The sequence below is a fragment of the Salarias fasciatus genome, chromosome 22 (genome assembly GCF_902148845.1).
Source record: "Salarias fasciatus chromosome 22, fSalaFa1.1, whole genome shotgun sequence".
In the NCBI taxonomy this organism is placed as follows: Eukaryota; Metazoa; Chordata; class Actinopteri; order Blenniiformes; family Blenniidae; genus Salarias; species Salarias fasciatus.
In genome coordinates this window covers 21,824,044-21,841,710 of record NC_043765.1, presented here as the reverse complement: position 1 = coordinate 21,841,710, position 17,667 = coordinate 21,824,044, and the positions used below count along the sequence as shown (strand labels likewise).

Below are 17,667 nucleotides of genomic sequence, written 5' to 3'. Positions count from 1 at the left end.
GGAGTGGAATAGAGAGGTGGGGTGGGGGAGTGGGGGAGGTGGGGGGAGGACGGGGGGGCAGGACTGGAGTGTAGGCGTAAATGAGTGGGCTTGAGGAATGAAAAAGCAGAAAAAAAGAGTGGTGTACCTTGGTCTGGAGATAGTGGGGGTAGTAGTAGGTGTACTGAGGGTACATTGGCTGCTGCTCCAATCGCTTGCCCATGTAGCTGGAATCCTTAGCACTGAGGCAGGGAATGGTGACACGGGGGCGGGAGCTGCCAAGTAGCTAGCAATGGGATAAGAGGCAACAGAGGGATTGTGCAATTCCTGTCTCTTGCTGTCCGCACCACTGTGTCGCCAGACAGTCCTCCGGGGAGCGAGAAGGGGTTTCTGCTTGCCGGACAGCGGCTGAGAGAATGTCTGCCTCGGACGGGGAATCTCCTAACGAACTGTTCCTCAGTGGTCCAGAACTCAGTGTTCGGGCAGATGTTCACTCAGTCTCTCGCTGGCAGATGATAGGAGATATTTCCACAAGTGCTAGAACCAGGAGCGCGTCTGTCAGAGGCTGCTGTCGGAAAATAACGCCTAGTGAGGGTGAGGTAGAGGAAGAAGAGGAGAGAGAAGACGCGAGGAGGTGCAGGTGGCAGCAGCTCTGGCAGTCCTATGAATGTTAGAAAATGGGAGAGGAAGAGGAGGAGAGGAGGAGGAGGAGGAGGAGAGGAATGGTAAGGAAAATGGGAGAGGACGTATAGGTTCACTTCTCTATTTAAGCGGTTTCTCTCCAGTCTTTCGCCTGGGCTTGAAACTGCCTCTCTCTCAGACACACTGTGGATCCGACTCTCTCACTGCCCCTCTCTCTCTCTCCCTCTTCGTTCCCTCTCTTACATGCGCGCACACACACACACACGCGCGCACATACACACACGCACGCACACACACTTTCTCTCTTGCCTCTCTAGTCTGATTCGACGATGGCTGCGTGCTGTCCTGCTTGACAGAGGGGAGATATCCTCAGCGCCGGTTGCCGACAGATGCACTTTGTGCGAGAGGCAGAATCACAACACGAGTGCTGAACACAGACACAGAAAGAAATCTCAGTCTGGAGCGGTTGAGCCAGCAGGAGGACAGATAACATAGAAACGATCCCAGTTTCTAAACGATGTGGCACGGGCGAATATTACAAAAAAAATAAAAATCCACTGATTTGTTAGACAATCCACTGAGTTCCAGCTTGTAGAAGAGTGAAAAAAAAAAACCCCGCTGTGACTGTGTCCTGAGTGCCCCAGTGGATAAGGAGTCCTCGTCTGCAATCCTTCCTTTGCTCTTGTAAAATGTGTTCCTTATTTCTTCCTTGGCTGTCTCACTCCTCCAAGCAGCCTGCCTCGTTCTCTTTCTCTGTCACACAGCTGCTCTCTCTCTCTCTCTCTCTCTCTCTCTCTCACTCAGTCTCTCAGCCTGTCTCTCTCTCTCTCTCTCTCTCCTTCTCCTCCACACTGACAGGGTGGTAAAGGGGGCTCGTCCGAGGCTTCGAGCGGAGCAGACTGCCTCCTCCTTCCTCTGCCCAGCCGGTGGGAGGGTCTTGAGCGGTTGTGTGCGAGAGAGAGATCCAGACATAGACCAGCGGGCTGCAGCGTTTCCACAACCTGGGAGAACGCGGGGAAAGAGGAGGAGAGGAGCAGAGACGAGAGGGGACGGCGCCAGAGCGAGCAGTCGATTCCCCCTGCTGGCTGCGCGCGGCGCTGCCACCTGGAACACAGTGTCTCCACACAAATGCTGCCGCGTGACAAGCAAGCCTGATTAACTCCAAAAAACAGTCAACTCTGATCAACAACTTCTCATCTGGAACTTTTCAGGAACTCCGATTGAGGATGTTGATGAGCGTGTCTGTCATAGCTGCAGCCATCATGTTCCAGTTATCGTATCAGCTGAGCTCTGGCTCTGCCGCCACATCGAGCCCTTCTTATTCAGGAAGAAGCTCTTAAATCATTGAACGATAGGTGCTGGAGTTAACGCTGGAAACATTTGTAATGCAGTCTGAAACAGTGCTGCAGGAGTGAGACAGAACGGCGATGTACGGTGGATTGGGATTTTTAGCATCAATAGGTTGAAATTCTTTTTTTCTTTAGTTCCATTAGGTAAAAATTTTAGTTAAAACACGCTTAATAGATTTTTATATGATATTCTACAGTATATACAATGTCTGCTATGCCACATTAACTGGCTTCAGGCCGCAGTGGGCTGGAGTTAATCCCACCTGACGATGAGGGAAGGTGGACAGGTGGCCAGACGCCACTCACAGTGGCGCCTACGGTCAATTTCACAGTCAACACTTTCATCAAATCCGTGTTTCTTGTTGAGGATACTCACAGTTGCACAAGGGCAACCTGCCACAGAAAGACGCCCTCACTGGGAGGCAGGAGTGCAAAGCACCGTCTGACCCGTAATTCAAACTCAAAATCCTGCATCAGTGCAACAACAAAACAATGGATTATACAGTAACACTGTTTCTTGTTTCTCAGAGAGTGGCACAATGAAGTTCACAAAATGAAATGGTGAGCATTACATGACGTTACGAGTAAGCAATGTTGTCTGCAGGTATGCAAGACAACACGAGCAACGTAAGCGGTTTGGAGAGTCTTTAATTTGAATGAGGATGACAAAAGAAAGACAAGCTGTAATTTATGTTCCGCCAAAACATCAAGAGGAAGTGAAAGCTATTTCGTACAACACCAGCGGATACAGTTGGACCAGCGAAGTTCGCCTGATGTCATTCATTAATTTACCTGCTGAGTAAATCCAGTACATTTTTACTCCGTACATCAGTCATACTTTAATATGATTAAAGTATGACTGATGTACTCGCTAACAGTGAGCTGGAGATGGACGCTACACCGTAGCATAGTGGAGGTTTCAAGGCTGCTGGAGGAGCACGTAGCATCGAGACATTTATATTAACATTTAAATATTTGGTCTTTTGAAGTACAATGCACTGAGTTGATGACATTTTGGCAATTACTGTTGTTAAATACACTTGTGTTCAGACTGCATTTTTTGTTATTGTTTATTAAAAACCAAAGTTCATATTTATCTGAGGGCTTGTATTCATGAATGGGAAAAATTTACCATGAGCAGTTATAAAGAAAACTGAGGATGCGACATAGTTATGCATCACTGAATCGAACTGAATCATGAGACCAGTAAAGATGGACTGTCCTAGCACTGAGAAAATAAAGGCAGATAACATGGTTCTGTTTTGTATAAAACATTATACATTATTAACCAAAAAACAGGCATCATGTTCTTGTGAGGTGAGATATACGTGGTTAAAAATCTTTCAGTATTTATGTGTCATAGAAGAGCTGTTTGACATCAGTTGATTACATGGAACAACCAAAGCAACTGGAGAGGTTCACATCGTAATGAAAACACAGACATTTACAATCATGTTGACCTAAACTTACCAATAAGTGCCCCTAGACTGTGTGAGTATCAGTGTGACATCAGCTGACGTTAGCTTTTAAGGTTCACACACTTCAAGGGTGAAGTTTGTGCTTTGGCTTCGTCAGTGTGGATCTAACCATGGTCAACTCAAAAACTGCCCATTTCGAGTATGTTCAATACTTTGGGATTATATAAGTTCACTATCCACAGTGCACCAGGTGATACAACAGTACGTTTTTTAAAGAAGTTTTTGTAGATAATGTGGCTGCATTGACACATTGTGAAGATGTTGTATGGACCCCAGGAAGAATAGCTTTGGCATTGCCATGCTAATGGGGATCCAAATAAATCAAATCAAATCAAAGGTCATACAAAATTGGGAAACATATAGCCAATAATCTTCCAAACTCGCTAACAGTCAAGCAGCGATAGATGTTACCATTTATTATCACTAAACACATTGATTTTTTTTTTTTTTTTTAAGGAAGTCAGTTTGATCCTAACCTGTGAGTTGAACTTAAACAACATGTAATTCCTGGGAACTCACAGAAAACCTCTCTCAAATGGTGAATAAGAGCTATTCATCTCATTTTATTGAGCATGACCAACAACATTACCAGAAACCACCATAACATCCATACATTTGGTAAATTACCTCAAATGTCATTATGCTATCGACTCCCACTCAAGTACATGCTCAGACGCACACACACACACACACACACACACTCTCAACAATGAACACCGTCTGACCCTAAGTCCTCGAGGATGTCTCGATGACGCCAAGGCCACAAGTTCAGGAGCCTCGTTTTTCAATCAATTAGCGAACCAACTTAGTTTTCATTGACATGAGCTGCCAGGAGAACTGAAGCTGCTTGCAGCCAAAATCCACTCCAGAAACTTTCCAGAAAAAAATAACAATTTGCCAATTCCCAAATCTCGAAATGGACGAGCAACTTTAACAAGTTTAGTTTTGTATTTCATCCATTGCATTTTAGAGCATTACACAAAAAAGCATAAGGTTAATGGGTCTTCTCAAATCATAGAAATAATACCCAGAAAGTCCAGTGGAATCAAACACATGATCCAAGTGGGTTCAGGTCATATATTTTTAGAAGTACTGCACGGGGACAATATTTGATGTCAGATCACATTTTAAACATTTGCTTTCAGAATTGGAGACACACAATGTTGAAATGCCACATACAGTTTAAGGCAGTCGTGTGTACCAAAGGGCCTGGCGCATGTGGTCAGACCAAATCGATACCAGCAGAAGAATCCCAGGGACCAAAACAAAGCACACAGGGAAAGGGCAGCCTTTCTGCAGACATGGGGAGGAAAACATAATTGTCAGATAAGCCACTTTTATCTAAAAGCAGGAGATGAGGCCGATATTGATTGTGGATTACCAGATTAACAGCCTGAGGTTCAGCTCCAGACAAACTCTCAGCGTCATTTGAAAGATAGGAAGTAGAGAAGACAGAGAGTGAGACAGACAAAGACCACAGAGTACCAGCACAGAAGAGAAGAAGATAGCGAGCAAAAATGAGACACCCTGAGAGATGGAACTGGAAGGAGGCACGGAGGTCAAAAGACTCGTACGTCTTTACGCCACTGAGCGACCACGTGAAGTCGTCGCTGCATCTCACAGATAAGGCTCATCATTTTTGTATGTTCACAGTTTTGTGAAGTAAAGCAGAGCAGGTTTTAGTCCATGTGTGACCAAAACTCATATCTCCGGTCCCAAATGATCCACTTAGTGAAGGAATGATGTGACTACAGGCGAATGCTAATTAGGCACAAGAGGCCATCGATGTGATTCTAAAACAATGTTTAAACAGTGCGTCTGCACAGTGCTGGGTTAATCAGATTCTGATCGGTAATTATTTTTTCGTCTTATTATCATTGTCCAAATGAAAGCAGCAATGAGAGGTGAATTAATCAAAACCCATTCAAACAATATTTTTGTTAGGTTATTAATTGTTGACATAATGTTTTAAGAAGAAGAAGAACCAGAAGATGGCAAAGAACAAGGAGATGAAGAGAGAGAAAAGGGCAAAGAGAATTAAAAAAACAAAATAAAGAAGTTGATGAAACAGATGAAGAATTTAAAGAACAGAATAAGGCACAACAGATGACGAAGAAGTAACTGTAGCACATATAGTGCTTTATATAAAAATAAAAATACGGCAATAAATGACAACACAAGAAAAACACTGTGCCTACAGTTAAATTATGCATGTGTGAAAACTGTTATTACATTTTCAGATAACACCAGACACTGAACAGAATATACTAAAAAGAGACAAACAGTTAGAAATCCAACACAGCCAACGCTGGAAAGATGCAATTCATTAAACTGAAGTTATAACACTGTTGTGCGTTTTATGACTACAAAGTGGATATGACTTTTTATAAAATGTATTCAAATTAGTCGAAATAGAGTGGAAACACAGGGGATTACCGTTACAGAGACACTGGTCAGCCGATACATTAATATTCATCCGTCTGGCCATTAAGAATTAAGAACCGGGAATTGAGACTTGACTCTTGAAACTAAAGAACTTGACCTGTGACCCACCCCCTTCCCACACACACGCGCACACACACACGATACACTGGAAACTACCCGGAGGGTCGGTCAACATGAACTTTCAGCCTCTTACCCACGTGCTGGCAAAGATTGGTTTGTGAAGGCAATTTGGCATTCAGCGAGCGGAGAGCAGTGCATGTAAATAAACGTCAGCACTGCGTCTCATTCCGGTGAAGCAGACCTTGAAGCTTTGTCGTGTTTCCCCCCCCCCCCCCCCCCCCCCCCCCCCCCCCCATTTTTCTCAGTGCTAATGGGAGCGCTCTGGTCTGAATCAGTGAGACTGACGTCATACTGAAGTGATATGCAGCCAACTATTTCATGGAATGAAAGAACGTGTGAGTCTATTCTTGTATAATTCTGCTGCAATACTTTCTCATTTTAGCGGTGTGTCCACGGTGCAGTGGTTGGAGGAGACGACAAAACGTACAGATATACAGGAAATGGGTCTGGAGATAACGCCATTATCACAGATTGATTTTCACCAGCATTTGTTTGTCTGAACCTGCTTTGCACACGATCACACTCCACTGCTTTGTCATCCAAAACAGAACTGCTTTGCATTAAATGCTCCCCTCACTCAGTGAGAGAGAAATGACCTGATTTACAAGCTGATTTGTTGCCATGAAGCCAAAAGTGTGCGATTCTGCCTTCAGAGATACTTGAAAGCCAGCGCTGTGAAACATTTGGTGATACTTGTGCAGCCAGGTCTGTCTAACGTTTTCAGAAAACAAAAACAGAAGCCATCTGCTGCTCCTCCGCTCCGAGGTCTTCTTTTGATGCTTGTTGATTCGCTTTCTAAATTGGGAGCGCGGGTGACTCATTGACAAGACTTTAAAATAGAGGAAGACAAAGACAGCTGAGAGCGGACCGCGGCCACAATGATGGTGTTAAGTAGTTAAAGTCTACCAATAGAAACCCGTAGCATACTCTTTATCCACTATTCCACTCGATCAATCAGTTTCTTCTTCTTTTTTTTGTGGCAAGTTCAAACAAGAATAAAGGGAAGACGTTGAAATGAAGGGTCTATTGTTTTGAAGAAGCACTGAAAGAACTTGAATGACTAGACTGACACAAGTTTGTTTTTCCTACGAGTTACAAGACAAAGGCAAGGTTGTGATGCAAAAACTGTCAACAAGCCACCCGAACAAGCGTCTTCTGAAGCAGCAGAAACATCATGAGCTTTAAACCACACCAAATTCCTCGAAAGTGCATGACCATCCGGCCCTCCCGCCTGACCCCTCCCTGAGGACAACTGCAAGCCTTCTTCAAGTCGCTGCAGGAACCAAGGCGCTTTGTTTCCTGTGGTTCGCTGGACGGTCCGGCCGTGGGTGTTTCCCAGAAATGACCAGACGCATGGAATCTGAAGGGAAGGTTGGCGCAGCGCCAAAGGAGGGGTGGCGGGAGGGGAGGGAGCGCTACAAAGAAAGGAGGGGCCGGGGGAGGAAAGGGGGAGTCGAGTCAGGGAACGGCAGGGCTTGGTGTTCCTGGAAAAACCCCTTTTGGCTCTTGGCGGCCGTTCTACTGGGACGTACGCAACTAGAGGAAGATCATCTTACATAATGCAAACCCACAGAAGAAGCAGGTCTAACCAGCTTCTCTAGTGATGTGAAAGATCAGCTAGTCCCAGTGATTCACTGCCGATGTTCAATGCACACATGTTGCTGCAACACAGAAATCAGAGTGTGATCGGGGTAATGGATTCGAGCAGAGATCCTCGTGTGTTCTGAGAAACTTTGATCACATCTTTAATTAGGAGCTCATCGATGGTTAGATGCTGCTTTGAAGACCATAATCATCTCCTGAGTGGTGAATGTGCAGGACTCAGTACAGAAAAGAAAGTATTGAAAAAAATGGCCGGTCTGATTAAAAACGCAAAACGCAAAACATTGAAAAGCAAAATTAAATTCTTACAATTATGATGGCAAACCCATGTGCTCAAATGTCATATTCGGGTTATGTAATTATAATATGTCAACAATTGCTATTGTTATGATGTACAATATTAACAGCAACACTTTTATTACTGATTATTTGCATTACTAACACTCAAATGTTCCTCCTTCCACAGCATTACTCTATTGACTCGGTGATATCACCATTCGTCTTTTATTTTTTTCACTTTTCACCCTCCTAAGAGAGCTTTAATAAACATCTTTAAATGATCTCTTTCAAATGAAATGGGCCCCTATCTGGAGACCCGGCGGTTGGTCAGCTCAGCCTCAGTGGACAGCTGGCAGAAACAGTTTTGGTTCTCAGGGAAATCTAATTAAGCTAAAATTTAAGTCATGCTAAAACACACGAGAATGTGAAATTCCATAACAGCCATAGAAAAAAGGAGGGGCAGATTTGATCAGTACATTTGGTACTGTCACTAAAGCTGAAAGAGGAAAACGATGAAAAACAACAGGAAGAACAATTTAATTATAACCTCTAATGGGTCTCAGCAACATACAAGGTGCTTTACTTGGTCTCTGTGTATTTCAGGTCATTTTTGTGGTGCTGATTAGATTATGAAGCATAATCTTCAAATGAATGCAATTTAATTGTTAAAAAAAAAAAAAAAGAAGAAACCATGGTGTCTGCTTTCATTTAGAATCACCTAAATAGTAAACAGCCAAGCTTGAAGAAAATGCCCAGTGAAGCATTTAAACACTAAAAGAAGGACTCAAAATGATGTACCCGTTTTGAACTTTGGCTGATTTTTCCTGCATCGTGTAAGATCACAGTATCTCCAGCACGTGCAAATTCCAAACAAGTTTCTTGTCGCTGCAAAGACAGATGACTGCCCAAGTTAATTCAATGCACTCCCCCCTCTGAGAATATGACTCTCCTCAGTGCAAGGGTCAGAGTGATATCGTCAAGATATTATTGCTAGGTACTTCTCTCTATTGTTATTTCTGTGTATATGATGGTGTCATCACTGGGTTTTGGCTGCTTATCTAACGCTTCGTGATCATGGAAAAAAAAAATAAAAAATGGGGGCAGACGGAGTCTGGACCACCAGCTCTGCATGAAGACATTTGATAAACACCAGGCAGATTTCCAGTGAGTCATTAGCTTCTATCACAACACAGAGGAGAGGCCTAATGGGGAGGAAATATGAAACCAGACGTGCATGAGTAAAAATGACGCACAGTACACCAGACAAGGGACAGGCAATAGACCTAAAAGAGTTAATTGCGTACACTTACTAGATTTCTATTCCAAATGTGAAATGACTCCACAAGTCATGCCAGCCGACTCATTTCCTGATTAGCGTGATTCGGAGAAAAGATCAGGGTTGCTACAAATTGTTCTCTACTGGGAAAAGAGGCCTGGGTGGATTTGACATCAGTGTGTGTATGTGTATGTGAATGTGTACAAAGCTACGGCTGAGTGTGTTTCGGTGTTAATGGAAATACATTTAAAGTCAGGTGGTCCGCAGCTGCGGCGGCCTCATGCGCGCAGGCCGGAGCGCAGGGGAGGGAGTTCATGTCAGCTTTCCGTTGTGGGAACGGAAAGCAGAACGTCTGAGAGCGATCGCAGATAACAGACGGGTCAAGGTCAGCGTGACACCTGAGGTGAGAACACTTTATGGAGCTCAGAGGTCAGACTTCATGTGTGGCCTCACGCAACATATAAAACCGCAACTTCAGCGAGGTCGTGTCCTCGTGTGAATTAGCAACGCAGCCTCCAACTGGCGGGGACGCCACGGCGACGTCCATGCAGATACTGAATAGACGAGGCCAAGAAAATCTCCGCATAATCAGGGTTTAAGTGCTGCACAGGCAGGGAGCGGAGTGGGTTTAAACAATAGATATTTTTCCGTGTGGGCGTGCTAAGCCAAAATGTTCAAAATCCACAATGTTTAGAATATGAAGGAAAGGCAGCACGTCTCACAAAAAAAAAAAAAAAAAGAAAAAAAAAGGAGAAATAACTGCTTGGAACTCAACTCCGCACAAATCCAGACACAGGCCTATCACAACTTCATCACAGCGCGGCACAGTGCGCACTTTGTTTTATTCATTGTGTTAATGCCCTAAATAGATCTAAGTGCAAAGCCGTTCACTCTTGTCAGCTTTGTGCTACTTTTTCCTGTCTTTGAGAGCACTTCTGCATCTCTGAGTATCTGGCAGCTTTATGCTCACATGCATCTGAACTCACCCGACGTACAAAGCGGTAAAAAAAAGAAGGACTATATATTTGTATATGAAGGTGTGTGTGTGTGGGGTAACTCATATTTAAGAGCAGCCTTGTGAGGAGCGCGCAGGTAGGAGAGTAAAATTGAGAAGCGATAGATAAAGGTTCTGCCCACAGCAAAAAGAGATTGGAGATTGGAGGAAGAGTTATGGCTAACGGGAACAGATCTGTACGGGCCTATGAAGCTCAATGCTGCCTGCAATTGAGCAGGATGGGATGGGAGGACAGCAGCAAATTTTTAAAGCACTGCTAAGCCATCTTGGAATGAAGCGAAATGACCACATGTCACCGAGATGAGGAGTGAGAGGGAGGGGACCGGCTGAGTGAGAAACAGCGCCGAGAGTACGGAGAGAGAGAAAACAGAGTGTGTCGTTCTAAGAGGAATATTTCAGGGTGGTAAATGGAGCAGAACTCTATTCCAGCTCCTCTCTTAACCTCCCCCGGTGTCTCATCCTGTGCATGCAAAGCATGAGGCCCAGGAGACAAAGAAAACTGAGAGGAAGAGTTGAAGAGACAACCTCCGGGACTAAATAACACTGAATTAACGGACGGGGCATTTCGCTCATGCATTTGTTTTGGCATAAATATAAAACACACAAGGGTGCAAAGCGAGCTAATTCACTACACCCACTTTTGCTGCAATGACAAATCATGAAGCGCTTTGACCCAAAGGAAACCAGCTGACATGTGATCGTTCACTGATTTGACTTCCGTAACAGTTTCTATTTTAGCGTCAACAGCAGATCACACGACTGCTCTCACATGAAGACGAGGTGGCCCCGTGTGTTTAAGTCAGAGGATTGTTTCCCATCACTTCAATTATCCTCAATTTGACAGAGCTAAACAGCATGTTTCAGCTCATTGTTTTAATTGGCAGTTAAACTAGTGGTTGGCTGACTCTCACTGTGCTCTGTGGATGTAATGGAGCACAAAACCTGCCGTTTGGTTTAGATCTCCCTTTTGAGTCAGGATGTTTTTTTTCAATGAACAGAGAACAAGGATATAGTGGTATTTCTCTAGTATCATGAAGCCAACTGGATTTGCTTGAAGATTTGAACAAATTTCCAACTGTGGAACAAGCTTCCAGTTTCCATTGTGGACGCTAACACGATCTCTACTTTCGAGAATAAGGCAGAAAAACTTTCTGATTTCACAACGCTTACAGCTTCACTCTTCTCACTCTCCATGCAGTCATGTGTTAACCCCATACAGCAGAAATCTGAGCCTCTAAACTTCTAGAAACGATTTTCCCTTGTGAAAGGGAGTTTGTTCCATCCCATCTCACCAATGTTTGATTCTTGGAGACTGTTTTGGTCTGTTTTTCTGAAACACCCCTTTCCCACCGAAACTAGCAACCCGCTAACAATTGGCAATTGACTCCTTTCCCACTGCCTGCAGACCCGGGTCTAATCGGCTGCAGGCGAGCTGCGTGGTTGCGTTTTCCCGTGCTGATGACGTCATCATCGTGGGACGGGAGGACAATCCCCGTTACCTGTCGACGAATCTCCTCTTCCCCACGGATCAAGAGAAGCTCTCTGATCTCGCTCTCCTGCCACTGCTGGGTCATCTTGACGAAGGATATCTCACGCTGTGTCCAAAAAACAACAAGCGCGCTAACGTAGGCAGGCTACGTCAACATCATCACGTAAATTACCACGTCGACCCGGGTCTTCCTTTTCCCATTGAAGCCGATCGGAGGCGAGCCGTTTAAAACTCGGGTCGTTTGCAGGTCGATCGACCCGGGTCGAAATGACGAATAAACCCCTTTCCCATTGCCAAGACGAGCTGATATTAGCGGGTTTAAACAGGTTTGTTGGCCAGTGGGAAAGGGGTCTAAGAGTTGCACGAGATGGTTATGTTGTAATTGACAGTATATAAATGAACCTCAGTTGAAATGAACTCACTATTCTGACCTCCAGAACTTGACCCAAACCTTCTGGACGAGAGGTTAAACCTCTCTAATTCTTTGAGGGAGCATCCATCTTCGATAGCCATCTATCCAACTCAGGGTCACAGTGTGCTGGAGTCCATCCCAGCTGACTTTCAGTGACAGGCCAGCGACTCCTCACAGGGGAAACACAATCGCACATTCACATCAACGGATTATTTGGAGTCACTAATTAGTCCTAAATGCCTGTTTTTGAACTGTGGGAGGAAACCCGAGTACCTGGAGATAACCCATGCATGCATGTGCAGGATCCATAAAAATGGATGAACATTTAAACTACTAATACTATTTTGTTTTACTACTGAAAAGAAATGGAATATTTTGGAGCCTAGCCAATGCTTTTACCCACTCTACGATAGTTTAAAAAATGAACAATTGATTTCTCTGTAAAAACAAAAAAAGTCAACATATTTATAAGTAATTAAAACACTGACTAGCTGCAGCTTTAATGAGGAGAGTTACTTTTGCAAAACAAATTAGAGGTGGTCTTTTACAGGATGAGAAAACTTATGGAAAAAAAAAAGCTAAAAAAATGTTTTTCTTTCGTGTCGATGAAGCAATTAGCATTCATTTTTCCACAAGTAAAATGAAAAAGCAATGCCGCTGTGCTGTTTAACCTCTACTAAATGGTGAAACAAATGCATTATTAAAGGCTGTTTCACAATTCATGGGTGCAGCGGCGGATGCTCTCTAGTAAACCTGCTATGCCTTCAAGTTAACATTACACTTTCAGGAAGCGCAGTCTACTCTGTTTAAGCATGTTTGACATACGTCTTGGCTCAGCTCAAAGCCAGCCGCATTTTTCTGACATGCAGTACATTATTTTGAACATCGCCATGGGATTTGTATGGCGTAACACTGGCAGATGGCACTGAGGTACTAGAAAGCATATAGTGGATGATTAAGAACGCTCACTTTATGGTGAAACTCCACAGGGTAACATTTAGATATCAGTGAGTGTAAGACTTTGAGGGCAATGCACTTTCAGATTGCCTCCTTGGCGGCGCCTCTATAATTACCAGTACTGAAGTCATCAAAGTGCACCAACTAAATGGAGCAGAGCAGCTCCAACAAACCTTTCACACATCCGAGGCTGCTCGAAGAGGATGGATGGGAAAGAAAAAAACGGGGTTATTATGTGCAAGGTTTATGTTTCAGATCACAAATCATACTTTTACTATTTGAGAGAATGACAACAGATTGCAATGCAGTGAGAGGAGAAGCTGCGGAGAGAACCTAACAATATGAAAAGACGCTTTAAGAACAGGTGACAGAATAGCTGACAAATATGTATACACACTGTGGCCTAGTTAGCTTTTGGTGCTTGTCTTATTAGATTGTGTTACTTCATTCCAGTAACAAAGTGTGCAATGGGAAGTGCGCCTTCATGTGTCTGTCTTTGTTTGTAGCTTGACGGAGCCAACAGAGAAGTGAACCATCAAGCTCTTTCCTCCAACAAGGCGTGTTGGAGCGCCGCGATTGTGCTGCCAATACAACACACAGTGGAACTTTCAACAACAACAGCACTGTTAAATAAATCAAAAATACACTGGCAGCTTAGCTCAGTGGCAAAACCTGACACAGCAACTGAAAAATGGATCTAGCCATTCTTTCCTTTCATATTCTTTTTTTTCTATTTTGAATGTATGCCTAAGGAACGAAAAGTGTTGCATTGTTTCAGAGACCGATGGGAGTGGAGATTTATAGGCACATCATAGCAAGCTTGTGCTGCAGCAACACACATTAAACAACCGAAAGGTAATGTTTTAGATGCAGAAGTGTAGATTTAGACTCTGCTAAATGATTGTTTAGCTGTGATTATGCTGATGAGAAGTGGACCAAGGTTGACTGCTGAAAGGATTGTATGATTTATCAAGTGTAAAGTTTCAAACAATGAGAACAAAAGCAGAAGCAAAAAGCTCTCTTTTTTGTGATGTAGACATTGTTAAGATGCTGTGTAAGACTCTGTGTGGCATGCAGTATACAATATCTGAGTAAAACACAAAAGGGACGAAAAATGCCATACTTCAGTATACGTTGAACAGTGCTGCTTTCACAGCTATCAAATGACAAAAAGCTCCATTATTGTCGCAAGATGAGCTCCAAAACTACAATAACATAAAGAGATTGACAATCTGCAGTAAAATACTTATAATAGGTGTTTCACGACTCACAAGGTATATATCCGTCTATTCGACGGTCATCCACATTTATGACATTTCTTTAGTTTGAGGGCTTTTCATTAGGTGCACTATATCGTTCTTTAAAAAAAAGGCAAATTGCAAATTTAAAAATCTGCTTAATTTCACGCAGTTATTTGTATGAATTCTCAAAACCACTGACGAAGAGGTAGAGGATATTTGTGTTCCATCCATCCATTTTCAACCACTTATCCAGGACCGGGTCGCGGGGGCAGCAGTCTCAGCAGAGATGCCCAGACTCCCCTGTCCCCAGACACTTCCTCCAGCTCTTCCGGGAGGATCCCAAGGCGTTCCCAGTCCAGCCGAGAGACATAGTCTCTCCAGTGTATCCTAGGTCTTCCCCGGGGTCTCCTTCCGGTGGGACATGCCCGGAACACCTCCCTAGGGAGGCGTCCAGGAGGCATTATAAACAGATGTCCGAGCCATCTCAGCTGGCCCCTCTCGATGCAGAGGAGTAGCGGCTCTACTCCGAGCTCCTCACCCTATCTCTAAGGGAGCGCCCAGTCACTCTACGGAGGAAGCTCATTTCAGCCGCTTGTATCCAGGATCTTGTCCTTTCGGTCATGACCCAGAGTTCATGACCATAGGTGAGGGTGGGAATGTAGATTGACTAGTAAATCGAGAGCTTCACCTTTCGGCTCAGCTCCCTCTTCAATACAACGGACCGATACAACGGCCGCATCACTGCAGCCGCTGCACCGATCCGCCTGTCAATCTCACGCTCCATCCATCCCCCACTCATGACAAGACCCCAAGATACTTAAACTCCTCCACTTGGGCCAGAGTCTCTCACCGACCTGGAGGGAGCACGCCACCCTTTTCTGGTCGAGAACCATGGCCTCGGATTTGGAGGTGCTGATCCTCATCCCTGTCGCTTCACACTCAGCTGCAAACCGCCGCAGTGCATGCTGTAGGTCCGGGTTCGATGAAGCCAGCAGGACAACATCATCTGCAAAAAGCAGAGATGAAATCCTGTGGTCCCCGAACCGGACCCCCTCCGGCCCCTGGCTGCACCTAGAAATTCTGTCCATAAAGATTATGAACAGAACCGGTGACAAAGGGCAGTCCTGCTGGAGTCCAACATGCACCGGGAACAGGTCCGACTTACTGTCGGCAATGCGGACCAGACTCCTACTCTGGTCATACAGAGACCGGACGGCCCTTAACAAGGGGGCCCGGACTCCATATTCCCGGAGCACCCCCCACAAGACACCACGAGGGACGCGGTCCAATGCCTTCTCCAAGTCCACAAAACACATGTGAACTGGTTGGGCGAACTCCCACGAACCTTCGAGCACCCTATGGAGGGTGTAGAGCTGGTCCACTGTTCCGCGACCAGGATGAAAACTGCATTGTTCCTCCTGGATCCGAGGTTCGACTATCGGTCGAATCCTCCTCTCCAGTACCCTGGAATAGACTTTCCCAGGGAGGCTGAGGAGTGTGATCCCCCTATAGTTGGAGCACACCCTCCGGTCCCCCTTTTAAAAAAGGGGAACCACCACCCCGGTCTGTCAATCCAGAGGCACCGTCCCCGACTGCCACGTGATGTTGCAGAGACTTGGGTGATGGACGAGTGCACCTCTGGGACCTCAGCCTCTGCTTCCTCCACGGGAGACGTGGTGACGGCATTGAGGAGGTCCTCAAAGTATTCCTTCCACCGTCCTATGATATCCCCAGTTGAGGTCAGCAACTCCCCACTTCCACTATAAACACTGTTAGTGGAGACCTGTTTTCCCCTCCTGAGGCGCCGGACGGTTTGCCAGAATTTTTTCGACGCCCACCGATAGTCCTCCTCCATGGCCTCCCCGAACCACTCGGGCTGCAGTTCGCTTGGCCTGCCGGTATCCGTCAGCTGCTTCTGGAGTCCCACGAGCCAACGAGGCTCGATAGGACTCCTTCTTCAGCTTAACAGCAGCCCTTACTTCCGGTGTCCACCACTAGGTTCGGGGGTTGCCGCCACCGGAGGCACCGGAGACCTTACGACCACAGCTCCGGGCAGCTGCTTCGACAATGGAGGTGGAGAACATGGTCCACTTGGACTCAATGTCCCCAGCCTCCCTCGGGACATGAGAGAAGCTCTCCCGGAGGTGGGAGTTGAAAACCATGCTGACAGAGGGTTCCACCAGACGTTCCCAGCAGACCCTCACAACGCGTTTGGGTCTGCCAAGTCTGTCCGGCTTCCTCCTCCGCCAGCGAATCCAACTCACCACATTAGTGACACATTTCTAAGAAGCATGTATTTGAGAGCTGACCTGCAGAACTAAGAATGCGGGTTTCCCAAAGAAGAGGTAACATATTTCCTTCTCTGCTATTGTCAAACATCTTGACTTTGCTGTTGCATTCTGTTCTGGACAATGTCGGCCATAGCGTCACACAAATCCTGACTGAAAACCTGAAAATGAGTGACTGTGAATCCGTAAATGCTGAAAGAATGAGGAAATGGTTTTCTTGGAGTGCCGTCCTCTTGGGGCGCCCACTGCATGACTTGTTCTGACATTTCTGTCTCACGGCCTTCAGATTATAGACGGTACTCTTACTTGGTCATACCAAAGCTGTAACTTGTTTTGGGAAATATACTTTGAAGGTGCCTCACTGCATTACTCCAGATCAGTAAAACTTGAAGTAGACACAATCTGACTTACTCACAGGTGGCCTCTGTTACCAGCAGCTCTGGACCAGCTCAGAATTGATCGGACCAATAATTTAGTGAATTTGTTGCTATATTTACGACAAAAACTTTAGATGATCAAACTAATGGCAATTTACGTACATGATAACACAGAATGACTCGACGCCTATTAAAAACATAGAAACACAGGTGCTTCATTCGCCCCTAAAAACCCGGTGCTGATGACTTCTGATAAAACACCCTGTGAGAATTGAGTGGTAAATGTAAATAGAGTGTGGTCTGCATACTAACACGTGACCAGTTACAAGACGAGCCACAAGAAAAACAGAAGAGCCCAAGCTCAAGAGATAAAGATGTCTCACAAAAACACTAAGATGGTTCTTGCAGTCAAGGATTCAAGGATTCTTTATTGTCACTGACATGGCATGAAATCCCACACTGGAGGCTTGGGAAATATGAGAAAATACAAAGTAATATAAAATAGGACAGAATAGTAGTATAGCGCAATAGGAAAAGCTTGAGGAAGAAGGTAGTAGCAGAAGAATGGAAACGGCTTATCTGTATGAAAGCTTGTGAATGTATTGAGCCTCTAATCTCCTACGTCTTTGATTCACACTTATGGACGACACACTTGTGGAAAAGTCCCGGGCAATAAAATAAAAACCAACTGTTCTCAATGAAAATGTTGTGTCCAGCC

General features: G+C 45.0%; 1 protein-coding gene across 7 annotated transcripts in view; it reads right to left on the bottom strand.

Annotated features, from left to right (window-relative positions):
• Positions 1 to 17,667, bottom strand: part of rbms3 (RNA binding motif, single stranded interacting protein) — a 298,844-nt gene that overhangs the window by 202,748 nt on the left and 78,429 nt on the right. For 2 of the 7 annotated variants that reach the window (XM_030120526.1, XM_030120527.1), the window contains exon 1: positions 128 to 1,643. The exons of 4 other annotated variants lie outside the window; for them this stretch is intronic. In XM_030120526.1, coding sequence (XP_029976386.1) covers positions 128 to 202 — 75 coding nt within the window. In that variant the 5' untranslated portion in view covers positions 203 to 1,643. Of the gene's footprint in view, positions 1 to 127; positions 1,644 to 17,667 lie in introns of those variants that run through there. One more of the 7 variants, XM_030120528.1, reaches the window with a different exon arrangement.